At 37.3% G+C, this 18069-nt stretch overlaps 1 protein-coding gene across 1 annotated transcript in view; it reads right to left on the bottom strand.

Annotated features, from left to right (window-relative positions):
- The window catches only part of LOC123868515, a 191624-nt gene that overhangs the window by 21808 nt on the left and 151747 nt on the right, over positions 1–18069 (bottom strand). Inside the window, exons 11-14 of the mRNA XM_045911069.1 lie at positions 17609–17812; positions 16674–16800; positions 15015–15202; positions 1170–1241 (exon numbers count right to left, since the gene is read on the bottom strand). Of these exons, the coding sequence (XP_045767025.1) occupies positions 1170–1241; positions 15015–15202; positions 16674–16800; positions 17609–17812 (591 nt within the window). The remainder of the gene's footprint in view (positions 1–1169; positions 1242–15014; positions 15203–16673; positions 16801–17608; positions 17813–18069) is intronic.

Below are 18069 nucleotides of genomic sequence, written 5' to 3'. Positions count from 1 at the left end.
AGTACTCGATATACAATATATTAATACCGCAAATGTGATGGTCGACGACGTGTCCGCCGTTACGAACGACCCTTTATATTCGCCTTATTCGCATTTTCGGACTGAAAAATGCTTTGTGACCGTCCTTATGGCTTTTCGCCTCTTGCAGATCGTTAGGATGTAGGTATATGTGCTGAATGCTGCTCATCTTCAATGATCTCGAGCAAAAAGTGATAAACGTAGCCCAAGAAGCGTACAACCCTAATCGCACCCTACGCCGCGCACACCCAGGCACCTCCGCACACCCCCGCGATCAACCCTCCGTTTCCCAATGAAAAGCTCGATCATTACTCGCTCATTCATTCTAAGCTCCATTATTGCTGTAGCAACGCTATAAGTTAATGCGAGTCAACGCAAAAGATAACCGTCAACAATCTGTATAAGTACCGCCAAAATGGTACCAAACGGTCTTTATTCACCCTTAAACTTTCACTTTAAACGGTCCTTAAAGAAGGTAGGTATCTACCTACATATACTAAGTCAATACTGCTATAAAGAGCGAAGAACGGAATTTTTGAAAACAGTCTTCTCTATTTGATCGTGTAAACGGAACGCACTTTCTAACCCTAGAAAGTTATATATTTTGACATTTTCTCCATTTTCTTTTTTCTATATCTCTGTTGAATAAACAATGAAAATCTGTTGGTTCGAGTTAACCGAGAATTTGAGCATTTAGGTCTACCTCATAATTAAATGGTTCCTCACTCCCTCAATCTCAAAGAATTATACCTACCTAAGTAGGACCTACAACCTATATGTAAAGCTCAAGGTTTATTTTGTTCTCAACTCCCCATAGAAAATGTTGGGTGTCCTTTGGTTATACAGCAGAATAAAAAATCGAGTTGGCGAAAAAAACGGTGTAATTGCGTGAAATAAAATTGTACAGGAAGAGCAACTAAATAACAGCTGTTGAAACTTTTCTGTAATTTGATCTAAATCACGTACTTTGGTCTAAGTTTGAGGATAGTTTTAGGCCGTTTAGCTAAAAAATTAGTTCAGATATGTATGTTTAGATATCTATGTATGGCGAAAATGTTCGGATTAAAGAAACAGTATTTTGATCAGAAGTGTAACTACACCGTTTTGATCGCCAGTTTCCCAAATAATAGTAGGTAAGTGGTTATACTGACCGTTAGCAGAACGGGCCGCTGGTGAAGTCGCCTCCTTGCTTCGGGAATTTTCCTTCTCCTTCCCATTGTTTCCTACGAATAAAGAAAATTTATAAAGCAGCTTTCATTGATAAAGAACTGTAGAAACGTGTTCATACTCACGTTTTGCTTTTAACTGTAACCGGTACATAATATTAATAAACAGTGTTAGAAGTATATCGAAGTGAATACTAAAGTTTTCAGTAAACGTATTATCGACTAGCTTTTGCCGTCGACTTCGTCCATTTACGTAGCTTATAAATTACGAAGTTGCAGCCTAGCCTACATTAACATTAACATAACATACATATTGTTGAAATCACAAGTAGTTACGTAGTTATTATTGATAAAATATCTAAGCGATTAATTTATTGATAACATAAAATGCATGGATTTAATTTTCCAATCCTCGATTTCTAATTTAGTATTCTATAATATGGTAGCGTTAGCCGAGATTTCCGCTCAGTTTAAAGTTATCAATTCTTGCCGGAAATATCTGGGTGCAGATAGAGTAGGGAGGGAGTCACCCGTCGGAGGCACATTCCCGGGTGGATCTTTTATATGCCGTGGCCGCCCGTCTGACCGGTTCGAGCGATCATTCAACCCAGCACAGCAAGTTCGCAAATTTACGCAGATCGACTTTCTCTGCACATGTACCTATCTCTTGAAAAACAATTGTTATGTACAACAATTCAAGATATAATCCAAGTTTTTTAATAACTATTTAATCATTTATGCTTGCGCTTAGCTTCAATCACACCAAACAGGAGATAATGCAGCCTAAGGTAGAGCGCGCCTGCCCAGAAGATGCCTATTCACTCTTCTTTTCAAGGGACCAATATTTATTAAGTATGTAAATGTATTTACTTACATAACCTATAAGTAGGTACATACACAGTACACACGCAAACCTTTTCTACTAATCTAAAAATTACCTACTGTTTGAGTAGATTATAGACCACACATAAGCAACGTGTTGATGAGATCACCATGTCTCCCATCGAGCAAAAATTTCACCATCAGCATTTTCGATGTATGTAGTTACTAGGTAGGTAGATAAATCAATCACCAACTCTCTGAACAGGAAACTATCTCTGTACCTAACTACAAGTGAGCAGGCAAGATAAGAGCTATCGTCATTGCTCATTATCTTGTTGATGTGGGCTTACGCCTTACACTAAGAAGTTCGATCGCATCGAATTTTTACGATTGTTTGACGAGGTCGGACGACCGTTTGACCTTGGCAGTGGCGTTGACTTATGTGTGGCCTAATCGCAACCAACCGACGCGTCGTCGTCTCGCGTGGTCTCGCCGCGCTGTACTTCAGGTTGCCATTCTACCGGATTTCCCAGGATTAATATTTTTTGCATAGTCACATTCGGATAGATATTGCAGGGTTATCTGGCTATAACAAATTATAAAATCGTCTAACTAGTATAAACGACCTATAATGTCTTAGCCAAATAGGTACCCCAGAATATGTAATCCTGACACTAGATACACTGTAACTGCTAACAAATGGTATAAAAATGCATCCTTCCTAGGTTCTAGGTAGGTGAAACCTATGACTCCATCTTTGAGGCTCTATGATTTGGTTTTTGTTCACCCTGCGGTCAGAGTATTATTTTATTCTATTACAATAATTTAGCTATTGACTGCTCAAGATGGTTAAGCGTTGATGCAGACTAACTTGGTCTAGTTTTTACACGGCGTTACAGCGGAACGCTCTTTTTGCGGCTTTCCCGCAGCTAGGGTGGTAACTTGCCACGGCCGTAGCTTTCGATCAGACCAGACCAGTGACAATTTAGAAACTACTAGGTTATACCCGCGACTTCGTTCGCGTGGATGTAGGTTTTTTAAAATTCCCGTGGGAACTCTTTGATTTTCCGGGATAAAAAGTAGCCTATGTGCTAATCCAGGGTATAATCTATCTCAATTCTAAATTTCAGCCCAATCCGTCCAGTAGTTTTTGCGTGAAGGAGTAACAAACATACACACACGCACACACACACACACATACAAACTTTCTCCTTTATAATATTATAGTGCGAAGTGTGATGATTCCCACCCCTGACGGGAATCAAACCTGTGATCTCCCACTTATCTATACTAATAATATTATAAAGAGGAAACCTTTGTATTTTTGTATGTTTGTATTGAATAGGCTCAAAAACTACTGGACCGATTTCAAAATTTCTTTTACCATTACTTAGAGGGATTCTTCCGAATCCGTATAGGCTATATTTTATCCCGGAAAATAAATAGGATTTTTCGTGGTAGTGAAAATTGTGGAGTAAGGCGTCGAAAAAACTGCCGTACGTTAACGATTCTCGCGAACGCTGCCTAAATGGTTAGAGATGTATGGTTGACTTCTATAGAAAAGTTGTAGAACTCAATAATGCCTACAAAAAAGTCCGGATAGTATAAACCAAACATTTATATTTTAGCCATTATAACCACTTTTCCATTAGTTTAACGATAAATTATAACTTTGACTTGCACCCGTGCGAAGCCGGGGCGGGCCGCTAGTATATTATAAGATCGTAAAGCGTCCAGCACTGCGCCAGGGAGGTCGTCATTCTTTAACAAGTCTGAAAAACTGTCACTACCTTATATACCTTTTTTAATGTAGTGGAATGAGTATTCATAAAATCATGCTCTTAGGTGGTAACCTTACATATTTACTATGTAATAAAAACGGACACATGGTCGAACATACTATAATTTTACCGTACATACTTTAATTGTTCCGTACCTCAGAAGGAAAAAGGGAACCCTTATAGAATCACTTTGTTGTCTGTCTGTCTGTTCGACTGTCGTGTCTGTCAAGAAAATCTATAGGGTACTTCCCGTTGACTTAGAATCATGAAAAACAAGTACATAATTAAATTAAAAAATTCAAAAACCGTGAATCTGTGGTTACATCACAAAAAATATTAAAAAGTGTCCACGAAAAAATTAATTTACTAAATCACATTAACTTGCAGTATTCTACATAAAAGTGTTAGGTACCTACGTACATATCTTGTGCGATGATACGGAACCCTTCATGAGCGCGTCCGACTCGCACTTGACCAGTTTTTAAGTTTAACGTGACTTTGACGCGAATAAACAACAGATGTTGTCATAATTTATGTTGTTTCGTCGATCGAATTGTGTTAATTTTATTTTTTTGACACGTCATCATATATGATCATCGGTTTAAAATTAAATATCCGTTAAAAGGACGCATACTGGATGCTGATATTAATCCAGACAACAGGAAAACGATCGCTCTGCTTTACCATACATAGCTTTGCAACAAATTCAATTGTTCTCTATATAGTGTGAGGGAATAGCCATAACTGGATGTATAGACTGTAAAGCCGCTATTTTAAGCACTGACGCAACTGATAACGTGAACCTTATTACCTACCTAACTAATAAATAATTGAATTAATTAAATAGGTACGTTAAAACATACGATAATTTAATATTATCGTATGTGTTAGCCTGAGTAACTCGTATAAGAATAATGTAAGTCGAAACTGTGTTTCGTTAAGACGATTGCCATAAAGAATTGTAGGTAGGTAGGTATCTATTTATTTCAGCTTCTGAAAAAAAAAATATAAGTAAAAACTAAAAAGTCATTCGCTTTGTTTTACAGCAGCATATGTGCATTATGGTGTATGTGCACAGGTGTAACGACCTAAGACTATATTATTATCTACACGAATGTTATTACTTAGTTAAACCTTTACACAACTTTATAGTTGACGACCTCATTCAAACATGCAATATTGGAACGAGTTTTTAAATTGATTACAGTAATGTTTCTTTTTAATTAAATTTAAATTTACCGTTTGTATATAAAATGAGTTGGCGTCATTACCGTATTAACTCTAATTTCTAGACCTCGTTTTTGTGGGTAGGTACAGCATGAGTCATCTTTATTAAGTGAGAGATAGGTACCCAAATAAGTAGGCAGGTCATAATAAATTAGATACTCGTTTAGATAGAAAGTATATAACTCAAAATTTAAAAACCCCCAACACAAAAACCTCTATAAGAAAACTAGAAAAGAGCTGATTGATAACTTTCAAACGGCTGAACCGATTTTCTTCGATTATAGCTAAGAACACTCCTTCCTTTCAAACAAAAAAACTAAATTAAAATAGGTTCATTCGTTTAGGAGCTACGATGCCACAGACAGATACACAGATACACACGTCAAACTTGTAACAACCCTCTTTTTGGGTCGGGGGTTAAAAATATGCAGAGTTCCCAAGCAATGGTAATCTTTTGTTTCCGTTATGTAACATTAGTTACGGTCTTGACCTATTATAAACTGCCTTATCAAATTCAAACGATAAAGGGGCGAAATCCGTTACTTATCAATCTATAAATATAGGTAGTTAATTCCCATAGACTTATAATACCCGTAATTCCCTATTATTTTGTTGGAAAAAGTGACCCATGACTTTTTTATAAAAAATACGTTAACGTTTATAATATTTACTAATGTATCACCACAAGCACTCGTACTCAACAAGTGTGAATAAGCCTCTAAGCCTACTGCTTTATGCTTAGTGTTAACAGGTAGATAATCGTGTAAATACTAAGTAGTGGTTTTTTCAGATTAACGCTACTGCTTCATGGTCGACTAAGCCAGAGTGAACTAACTAAGCTCTCGGACTTAGCTTAATTACCTACTATCTGCCACTTTAGGTATTTTTATGGTTGGGCAAACCGAATAAATAAGTATATACCTAGGCATATTATTGTAAAAAGTTATGTAATTGCATTTTTCTGTAAGCTCTAGTAGAAAAAACTCTATCAATAAAGTGTGAAATCCAAAGTTAATCTTAAATTTTTATTTGAAATATAATATGTACCTGTATCATTTTTGTTCGTTTATTTACTGTCGATTCTTGGCACGAGTAATTTCCCGAGCTTTTTATGTATTAGATATACCTAGGAACTAAAATTTTGTATTCCCAAAATCGTTTTTGTACAAATTGTAACTGTAGAAATTTCCACGGGATTTTTAAAAACCTAAATTCAGGCGAACGAAATAATATTATTGTAGTTGATTATCGCGATTTGGTTTTATTACCTAGAGAGATTATCTGCAAGTATTTCTAGAGAAAACTAAAGTAGTGAACATAATATTGTAACATAATGATATCTAAGTATTGTATGTATTTGAAAAAGTCTGCAATAAAAACTCACAGAAAGCCCAACAAAAATAGAAAAGCCATTATTGTTAAGCTTTTTCTTATTACGAATAGGTATGTTTACAACAGTAATTTATATATACACATAATACGATTAGTTACAAAAGAGCAATCGTGCTTTCGAGCGTGGCGCCTGGCCATATTGAATTACTACGAGGCCGTACTCGACCGTGTGATACGAAAGATACCCTAAGGTTGAGCTGGGTAATATCACGCACAATATCATTTTATGCATATTTCACACATTGCAATTTCCAATTAATTTTATTTATTAAGAAATAAAACTTGTAGATAGTTCTTTAAAGTCATAAGGTCGGTTTTGTGTCTATAGTTTTAGCATTTAATTTAATCTTTTTTTCGGACTTTTATAATAAAAAGTACACAAAAGTGTACAATTTTTTCAACGATCTTTTGGTCAAGATCTTATAACTTATGAAAAGTGTAAAGAAAACAAAAAATTTGAAAGTCGCGAACGTTATAGCAGAGGTCCGAAAACCCCAAATGCCTATGTGGTACAAAACCTACCAACTCCTATTATACCTTTTTCATGTTCAATACTGCATTCACACTCGTATTATGTAGCTAATCTTTTAGTATAACGTTATTCGTGGTACCCTATACAACGAAAGTTTAGGTGCATTTTTGACCAGATTTCTTATACACACACGCAATTAAAATGTGACGATTAGGCCATAACCATTTAGCGAGCCTTCTAAAATGCGGCTCATATTAGAGTGCCATGGATTTTTTCACGCGACAGTATTACGCCATATGGTCCTGATAGTTGACGACAGACATGTCCATAAAAGCTTTTAGGTTGGCGGTTGTTCGTCCATAAAACATCGCACTTACGCTCCTGTATAAACACACGATCATGTCTTATGAAAATGAAGTACCTACTCATATAAAGGCAAAGCACATCTCAGTCTACAGCACAGACAATTGACGATTAGATAGCTTTCCGGAAGCATGACGCTGCTACTTAACATTTAACTCATTCATTAGTTTCACACATTGGTATTGAAATTGAAATATGCTTTATTGTACTCCATCATAAAAAGAATCATTAAATTAAAACATTAAAAATTCGAAGTCAAATGCTAGTCGTAGCAATACAGTGAGGTTCTGGCATACCCGAACCTACTACCTTCCTACCAGGATACCATAAAATCGTTACTTCATCTTATAAACGACAAAATGGAGGTCAGTGCTATACGGAACAGGCGATTCTTCAATTATTACTCATAGAATAATAGAGGATGCCCGCGGATTTTTTTTAAATCTCGTAGGAACTCTTTGATTTTCCGGGATAAAACGTAGCCCATGTCCCTCCCCGGAATGTATCTAAAGTCTGTACCAAATTTCATTAAAATCGGTTCAGTGGTTGGGCCGTGAAAACGTAGCAGACAGACAGACAGACAGACAGACGGAGAGAAAGACACACTTTCGCATTTATAAAATTAATAATAATTAATAATAAGTATGGATCAATATTAGTATGGATTTCGTAATTATAACCGTTAAATCTATATACGGCAGTGTGATCAATAGTGATACGACTCATATACGAGACTATTTTACGTTAGACCGTTCCATCGACCGGATGTAGTCGTAGATTTGGTTGGAGACGGATGTGTTGCCATTTGCATGCGCGCCGCGAACCAGCGACAATGCGCACAAGGGCCCAACACCAGAATAATGATTACTGGGGGAGATATTTACACAAATAAAATAATACAGTAGCTGGGCTCGACCGAGCTTCGCCCGACGTCTTACGATTTCTTCCCGCGGGAGCTCAACGTGGAAAGTAAAACATTGTCTAAATACAAAATTTCATCAAAATCGTGAAAGCCATTTCCGAAGCTTCCGAAATACAGGATAAAGCAACGATGAAATTGATCATAATGATAAGTTATAATTTTCTTATCAATCTTGTAATCTTATAGTTCTTCAGGAAAGAGGAATGCCTAATCTTGAAAAATCGGGGGATATTCCACTTTTGTGAACAAGTATAAATCGATATGTATTTTTATACCTACATGTAGAAGGACATCTCAACCTACCTACGTGTGTCCAACATGTATCTAGATTGTATCTAGATTCTACAAACTTGAGATTTTTTAATAGTGCAACGGGTGGGGTTTGAACCACCGACTTTTCGGAATTCAGTACGCTCCTCAATCGTTGAGCTATCGAGGCTTATCTATAATTTTTTTATGAAAACCTACCTACCTATCTAGGTTTTCAAAAATAAACTCGAGCGAAGTCGGACGGGTTAGCAAGTATAATTACAATAGAAAGATCAAATATATTATTTAAACATGATAAACGAGACAGGAAACTTCATAATCTAAAAGTAAAATTAAACAGAACTCTATCTAATATTCCGTCAGTTCTGTTAATATTGCAACACCACTACAACAATCTATGCATTTATAAAATACATCTAAATAGCATTAGTAGGTAGGAAATAGGTAGTCCTTTCGATATTAATGATTTCAAATGAATGATCAAAGGTGAGTATCGATGCAATATTAGGTATATTGAACAGTGGTATCAATTCTGTTATCGTTTTCGGATAAGAACAAAGGCGGGCTAGTATCACAAATATTGTATAATCATGTACAAAATACATACTCAATATAGGTAGGTATATTATATGATTTACGGTTTTTAGCACTTCGTCATCATCCCATCCATTCAACCCATCACCGGTTCACTACTGAGCACGTTTCTCCTCTCAAAATAAGAAGAGTTTGGCCGCAGTCTGCCACGATGGCCAAGTGCGGATCGGCAGACTTCACACATCTATGATAAATCATGCAGAAAATCATGAAAAACTCTCAGCTCAGGCAGCAGGCTTCCTTGCGATATTTACCTTCACCGTCAAACCAGATGATATTTAATTGCTTAAAATGCATATACGACTACTCAACTCCGAGAAATAAGACGTGCGGGGGATCGAACCTCAGACCCTCCAAGAAAGAGTGCGATGTCTCAACCACTAGACTATCATCGCTTTTTTAGCACTTACTAATAAGAAATATCCACTTTTTAAGGTTTAACATGGCTTTTATTCGTCATGATACCTACGTACACACTTAGGTCAGGTCGGCAAGTGCGTGAATGTAGAAAGGAACTAGTGTGATAGTGCCTTTGCTTGACCAAGATTAATGCACTTGTGTCTTTTTACACTCATGACCTTGCCGACATTGACCAGAGTTTGCCCTGAGTGTCAACGTAGGTCGTAGCATGAAACAAAATGTCCGATACAAATGCTTTTAAGCTACGCATAGATATACGAGTACCTATCTTATGTATTGCGTAAGTTTTTATTATCAAGGACCATAATGTGTTACAAATAACATCAAAAATATATACCAAACTAAATGGCTTTTGGCTCCTATCCAAAGAATTCATTTGTGTTAACTTGCAAGAAGTAGGTATCTCGATGAAAGTTTTTGGTCAGTGTTGTACAGAGAAAGTTGCACATCATTCGGATTTAAAGATTGCAACTTAACGTAGTAGGTATAAGTAATGGTTATTTCTATGAGATAGGATTGCACTCCAAGTGGTCATAATGTAGGGCGCCCGACGCGGCCAGCCGTCGGCCTCAAAGCCTGACCGGTTGCCATCTTTGGCAGCGACCGGTTTGTGACCATACGCTCTCTGTACATAACCCTATTAAACTTGGTGTTCTGATCTTTTACTTTACTGAGACTTGCTTCGGAAAGTTACTGATTTCTGACTGTACCTACCTATGACCTAGTTATTATTTATCACGATTTGTTACATTCAGAGTAACTTGATGCCATATAGGTAATTTTACTGTTATAAATCATTCCATTTTTAGGCCAGGGACAAAGACCTTGCCTGCGCATACATGGCGCTCTCCGCGCAACGCCCCAGCCTAAAAATGATTGAATTAGACTGTATAACACTTTGCTTAGGGTAGGTAGGATTAAGGAACATTGGTGTACATCGTACAATATTGTATCCTCATTCCTCCCTCCCTCTAGGTACCTAGATATGTCACGGGTGACTCACGAGTCGCGAAGGCACGAGAGTCTAAAGGAAGGGCGCCTGGCGACGACACTCGACGGCTGATTCACTGCACGCGTACTATTATGCACATATTGATGCCGCAGGTAACAGAATCGCTATTGTATGCTGGATGCTATTGTGCAGCCGAACTTTTGAGGTCCCCTAAACGATTGTTAGCGCCTTATACTGTGTTATTGTTCCGCGGGACGGACGTGTAGGTTTATTATTTAGATTGGAACAATAACAGTACCTACCTATTTGAGCCCACAAACGATTTGATAGTCGCTTTGACTAATAGTTGATATATAGCCGTCCAGCTCAGTCAACAAGAGTTTAAAATTAAATCATCGTTATTATGAATGTTACCTGGCATCTATAGTAATAATAAATAAAATTGGAGTGTCTGTCTGTAATTTCGAAATAACTACCTCATATAAAGCTCATATGGTTATTTGAACGATACCATAACCGAATCACACGTTTTTAAAATTTTTGTCTGTCTGTCTGTCTGTCTGTCTGTCTGTCTGTTTGAAAAGGCTAATCTTCGGAACGGCTGAACCGATTTTAACGGGACTTTCACAGACAAGTAGAGGATTCATCAGGGTGTAACATAGGCTACTTTTTTAACCGACTTCCAAAAAAGGAGTTGTGTTTTTCTACCTATGTATACCGAAATCTCCGAGATTTCTGAACCGATTTGCGTAATTTTTTTTTTAATCGATAGAGGAACTTTGCGACATTGCCCTATAAAAAATTTGGATTCCAACTCCTCAATCCTGATGCTGCAGGGGATCTGATCACCAAAGTGGATGGGATTTAGAAACTGTCGTCGGTTATAAATTGATATTGAAGGTATATTTACCAAGTAAAGACTTTGTCGCGCGGTACGGATAAACTACTTTTGTCCTGGGAATTCAAAAGTTCCCACGGGATTTCTAAAAACCTAAATCCACGCGGGCGAAGCTGCGGGCATCAGCTAGTTTAAAATATTGTTGAGCATTGTAAAGTCTAATGACATGTTTTTTGATATAATAAACAGGAATAAATAATATGTATTATGTGAGTACGTATACATAATATGAAGATAATGCATAATATGCATCATCTGCAGCCAATAGGTAGGTACGCACGACTGTTGGACATATATACCTATTTAATGCAACGCACGTCGTTTATATAGAGCAGTTTAAAATCATGGACCTATAAATACTCTTTATAATTTAATATGTAGATTTTTTTATTTGTTTATTCAGATTCAAGTTAGCCCTTGATTGCAATCTCACTTGGTGTTAAGTGATGATGCAGTCAAGCGGGCTAACCAGGATATGCAAAATGTATGGCAGTTTTCATACTCCTTTGGTTTCTACACGGTACCTTATTGGAACGCTAAATCTTATAGGAATTTTTAAAACTTCCAACAATAGGTACATCCAACTTTAACATTTAAATATCTGTGACATGATAACATTAATTAATCTTAATTACTTTATATAATAATAAAATTAAAGTAAGTAGTAAAGACCCACCTATTTAAATATTTTTTTGTGAAAATGACTCACTAAAACTAAAACAAAACTAGTGAAATCAGACTTTACAGCCACACCACCAAGACTCAAAAAGTGTAGGGTAGCGCCATCTCTATAGCGCGACATACACTAATGGCCGAAATGGCGGGCTTCGTTATTTCGCGCTACTTTTTAAAAACTGTTATGCTTGAATCTATCTATATTTATACTTATTTACTTATAATATATAATTTTATTTGTGATAAATAAAATTGAAGTGTCTGTCTGTAATTTCAAATTCAAATTCAACATATTTTTATTCAAACTTTTACAAGTGCTTTTGAATCGAAATTTCGAAATAACTACCTCACATTAAGCTCATATGGTAAATTCGACGGTACTATAACTGAATCACACGTTTTTAAAATTTTTGTCTATTATATAAAATTATTGTGTATATTTTGTCTGTTTGAACGGGCCAATCTTCGGAACGGCTGAATCTATTTTGACGGGACTTTCACAAAATGTAGGCTACTTTTATAACCGACTTTCAAAACTGGAGGAGCTGTGTTTTTCTATAGATATCTATCGATAAATATCGCTATCGATATCGATATATGTACGCCGATATCTCCCGAGATTTGTGAACCGATTTGCGTATTTTTTAATAGATAGCGAAACATTGAGAGAATCGATTGCACCATGGATCGATCCATAAAAAAATTGGATTCCAACTCCCAATCCTGATGCTGTACGGGATCTGAGCGCCAAAGCTAATGGGATTTATAAACTGTCGGTTATAAATTGACATTGAAGGAATCTATACCAAGTACCTAACACTTTGTCGTTGACCTCGAGGAGCCAACTCCTCAACCCTGAAGCTGTAAGGAATTGCATTCCTAAATCCTGGTGATCCCACGGGATTTTTATAAGACCATCTGTTTAAATGTTTTAACAAAATTTAGAACAGAGATACCTTGCATTCCGGGGACGGGCTGTTACGGATAAATTACTCTTTGCCCTGGAAATCAAAAGTTCCTACAGGATTTTTAAAAACCTAAATCCACGCGGGTAAAACTAACCTAATTCTTATACTAGCTGCATAGATTAGTGTATTAGCTCACACATTGTACGCATGGATTTTTTCAAAATCAGGGTACGGAACCCTAAAAACCAGCCAAGTGCGAGTCGAACTCGCACACGAAGGGTTCACGTATCATCATACAAGATATAGGTACCTAACATCTTTATTTAGGACTCTGTACGTTAATAAAGGTCAGTGCCATCTATAAAAGTGGTTTATGGATTTAAATTTTTCGTGAGCATGTTTTAATTTTTTTTATATGATATAACCACAAATTCACGGTTTTAGGATTTTTCCTTTACTTGTACCTGTACTATTGTCCTTTATCTACTTTCCAAATTTCATTTATTTCGTTTTCTTGACAGACACGACAGAAAGACAGGCATCAAAGTGATAAGGGTTCCGTTTTTCCTTTTGAGGTACGAAACCCTAAAAATGACGTAAGCAGACAAACGCAAACGTAGTAAATAGGTATATACTTATACGTAATACAGTATACAAATAGTAGGAATTCTTGAAAGCGGATATAGATAATTATAAACAATGTGGGCGATATATGTATAGGTACCCATTTAAAATCTTGTATGCAAAGAATTCGGCATCTACGCATAGTAGCAAACAGCAATACCATGACGTGAGATCTTATTATAAATTGCCATCACTTTGGGTTAATACTTGCCTAAACACCTACAAGATTGGTTAGAGTGACAACATGATCGAACGAAAAATTTATCAATTGCGAGTTTTGCGAGTAGGTATCGTGATTTTAATTATTCATAAACCTACATACGAGTAGTTACATTGTAATATATTGCAAAATTATACCAAAAATAAAATAATACAAAATGCAAATTATCTCTATTATTTTAAAATTGACTATTTATTCATTCGTGTACCTAGGTAGTTTGATAGAGACAACCTTTCGCAGTTCTAAAACATTATCATTAGGCCTAAAAATAATTTAACTTGATTTGTCTAATGGTCTAGTCACTGAAAAGTTATGAATTATGAGCAATCCATGGAGCAATTAAAAAGTTTTTATATTATTGTTTCCCTCCTCCCCCCTATTATCGCAATTGTATCAATGTCATGGATTTATGAAGTAATAATCCTTATTAATTTCATGATCAACCTTTGATACCCAATATCTTCTTCAGAAAAATTAAACGAGCTTCGACTCCATGGACCTACTGTAATAATTACTAATAATAATAAGCCATTGGGTCGTCCTTCGACTTGCATCATCATACCAGTTCAGTGCTCAGCCATATTATTGTAATCATAAGTAAACAAAGTAATTAATTAGTTATTAGATTTTATTATCTTGGAGTTGAGCCGCAATTGGTCCAAACACTTTGTCATTCTAATGTCAGATAGCTACCTACCTTTATTACTTGGGTACCTACTTTACATTTAGTAGTAGGTATTCTAAAAATGTTTTTGTAAGTAGATACTTAGGGTCTAGACAGGACTGCATTTGGTTTACAGGAACATTATAGTTGGGATTGCAGTTGAAATAACTGCATTGCAACTGCGACAGAGTACAGACTGTGCAGTTTGCGATCAGTCCGCGTGCAGTTCCTGTATGGGCACACAGTGGACACTCTTTTTTTTTGAACTTCAATATAAGTTAGCCTTTGACTGCGATAATATCACCTGTTGTGCCTATGTATTGCCTGTGGTATTGCCGTGTACATACTATGCACACGACAAGTGATAATGCAGTGTAAGATGGAAACGAGCTAACTTGGAAGAGGTATCCCCTGATCGGTTTCCACGCAGCATCGCACCGGAACCCTAAATCGCTTGGCGGTACGGTTTTGCGGTGGTAACTAGCCACGACCGAAGCCTCTCACCAGAGACAATTTAGGAATCATAAATTCTGCCAAGAATCGAACCTGTTGGCTTTCCACTTACCTATAAAGTAGGTAGTCCAAAAGAAGTCACTTACATATTATTAAGATAGACAAAAGCTTACCTTTTCGTATTAATAGACTCGTTACTCTTCGTAATGCTTCTCTTGGGGACTTCTGGAAGAATTTGGGCGTCAAGTTTGGAGGCAGCGTCAGTGGTTTACGTGCCGCTGAACTCTCCCAGGCCACGGGGTGGTCCAACGCTATTTTTGACGATGTTGTTATTCTGTCCAGGTGCTCCGTTGAAGCCGGCCTTTAACAAAGAGCAGATGTTATTATGGAGTTTGTATAAAAATTCGGAGACCTCTTAAAGTAATTTACTCATTTAAATTTTGTAAGGTTCAACCGTAAGAAGTGCCAAGTACATAAACTAGTAAATTTTAACTTTAGTAAAGCCACATGGAAAAGACTTTTAATGCAAACTATGGAAGGAGGTATCTAAAGATTGAGAATGCAGAGGCCGGACGTTAATCATTGTTACAAAAAGCCCTGATAAATGTTTGTGATGCGAGAGGAGTGCTTGCGGCGTGTGATTCGTGCCACGAATAATTTAAGGCTAGGACAGACGACGCGCGATGGATACGTGTCCGTTGATCGTAGAGCTATGACACTCATTGGTGAGAATAGTGACAAAATACTTCTTTACCTACTGGTGAAACTGGAGCAAAGCTGCTTGGGTGCTAACAGTGTGCACCGTTAAGACTTACTTTGACTTACTCTTACCTAACACTGTTAAAATGAGACAGATTTATGCCAGCTATATAACGCTGTCTCGCTTTAACAATGTCTTAAGTACGATCAAATTCAAAGTGCGCTCTATAGATTTCAGCCTAGGAGTCGTCGCACTGCGGTCGCGGACACACTCGGTACTGCGCGCGGATGGTGGGCGTTGCGCCTCAGCAATTGATTACAACCTTTGAGACGCAACGCTTGTATCAACAAGGATCTTAAGGATGAAGGTGTTTATATTTTTAAGAGAGGAGTACGCGCAGAACCCGGTTGCTACCGTTGAGTTCTGGCTCTACATTGTGGTGAGCGTCCTTGTATAACAAATCGTACATGAGTTCAGTATGACGTCATACCGTGCTGCAAAGTGCTGGCACTGGATTTATTTGTCCAAGCCTTTATGCTTTCTATTCTCAAGTATTTACGTACATCATTACCTTATAGAGAGAGCCAGCAAGGGCCAGACCTTCGTTATTTTATAAAAGCTGAAAGTTTCTCTGAGTATTGTCTCCAACACAGGGAAAAACGATCAGCGACTGTCAATCTAGTGAGGGAGGCTTCCAACGTTGCGCTTTCTGGAGCGAGGTTGCCATTGTAGCACCTTGAGTCCCAACATCTATCGGTTTTTCGAACTATGTGTCCATTGGCACTTCAGCTTCGCAACCTGCTGAGCCATGTCGGTTAATCTGGTTCTCCAACGGAGCTCCTAATTTCTGATCTAATCACGTAGAAAAATACCAATCACAGCTCCTGCTTCCCACCTACTATTTTATTTATTTTATATACAGACAACAACAGGTCCATAATAGTGTAGTTACCTATCGTATTTTCTTGGACTAGGATAAAGTAGTCACCTTCGGACCAAAATTCGAATTGAAGTTCGTTCTTTAGTCGCTTTTCTCTGATTCGGATCGGGCTAGCGCACCAGCGTTCTCAATCTAGATACCTAGGTTCCACGTTGGAGTTGATTTTGCTTAACAAACAAATAATTAAATTACCGATGTCGTTGTCTGGGGTACCAGCCGCGTGGGGGTCCGCCTAAGCGAAGCAGATCCGCTCCAGTACATACTCCAGAGGTACCCATCACAGAACCACGTCCATAGCCTCCTAATGTTGCGCTACTTCCTGTATTAAAAAAAAATCATTACTAATTAATTTTCTCATAAGTAACTAACAAGCAACCACATGTTTTTTATTAGCTTTTAAAATTTAATCCTTAACGCAAAGTGTTAAGGTTTAATTTTTAATGGAAGACTAAAGAATTATTTCAATTGCCGGCTAAATAGCCTTGAATAATGCATATAGGCCAAATGTGGCTCAGAGCGAAATCATATCACCTCGACTCTACGCAGTCTTGTGTCTGCTACCCCTAGAGTGTTTTTGTAAAGAGCTTTCAGCTTCCTTTTTTTAAAGAAATTTTTTATTAACCAGCTTTCATAAAGTGTATCTTGAGAGTTGTTGTTTTATCTCGTTTAAACTGTTTACATTTTTTAAGAATATGTTACAAACTATTAACCTTTTAATCTGTTATAATGATAATTATGAACAAATGCCCGCAACTTCATCCGCGTGCATTTAGGATTTTCAAAATCCCATAGGAACTCTTCAATTTTCCGGGATCCAAAGAAGCGCCGTGATTGAAGGGCAAACCAACACACCAAAATCCGACACACTAACACATTTTCGCATTTAATAATATATGGGTACTGGGTAGTGACTGGAATTATAATGAAGCTAGGTGATGCCCGCGACTTTATTCGCGTGAATATAGGTTTGAGTATATCCTATGTGTTAATCCAGGGTATAGTCTATCTCCATCCTAAATTTCAGCCAAATCCGTCCAGTAGTTTTTGCGTGAAGGAGTAACAAACATACACACATACACGCAAACTTTCGCCTTTATAATATTATAGTGTGAAGTGTGATAGCTAACCAATGGTCTGCATAGAGTTAACAGTATTGTTTCTCGGCGGTCCAGTGGAATTCCTCGGCGGCGTTCGTGGTACATCACAACCACGAGCGAACACCGGTGTTTCTGGCAGGCTAGCTGATGTCTGAAGTTGACCGCGCACGTTAGACGAGGTTTCCCGACTCTGGCGCTGTAGGGTTCTTCGTCTGGCACCGCTAGCTCCAGTATCTGCAAGTAATATAATATTTTCAGCTGGGTATCTTGAAAATGCTACGTCGAATAAGTTAGATGGGAACTTATCTTTTTTCTGACTATTTCATTCCAATTTTATAGTAAACATCTGTCTACTTTATCTTTTAAGTTGCGTACTCACCAGGAGCATTTGCTTGTACAGTTATACTACGAGTATAACAGTTAGGATTCGAGCATTATATCGGTAAGTCAAGTACATTGTTTAATTTTGAACTGCGCCATTATAAAAGGCT

Source organism: Maniola jurtina, chromosome 1, assembly GCF_905333055.1.
Source record: "Maniola jurtina chromosome 1, ilManJurt1.1, whole genome shotgun sequence".
NCBI classification, from domain to species: domain Eukaryota; kingdom Metazoa; phylum Arthropoda; class Insecta; order Lepidoptera; family Nymphalidae; genus Maniola; species Maniola jurtina.
The sequence above is the reverse complement of the archived record's forward strand: the minus strand, read 5'-3'. Positions and strand labels throughout refer to the sequence as shown.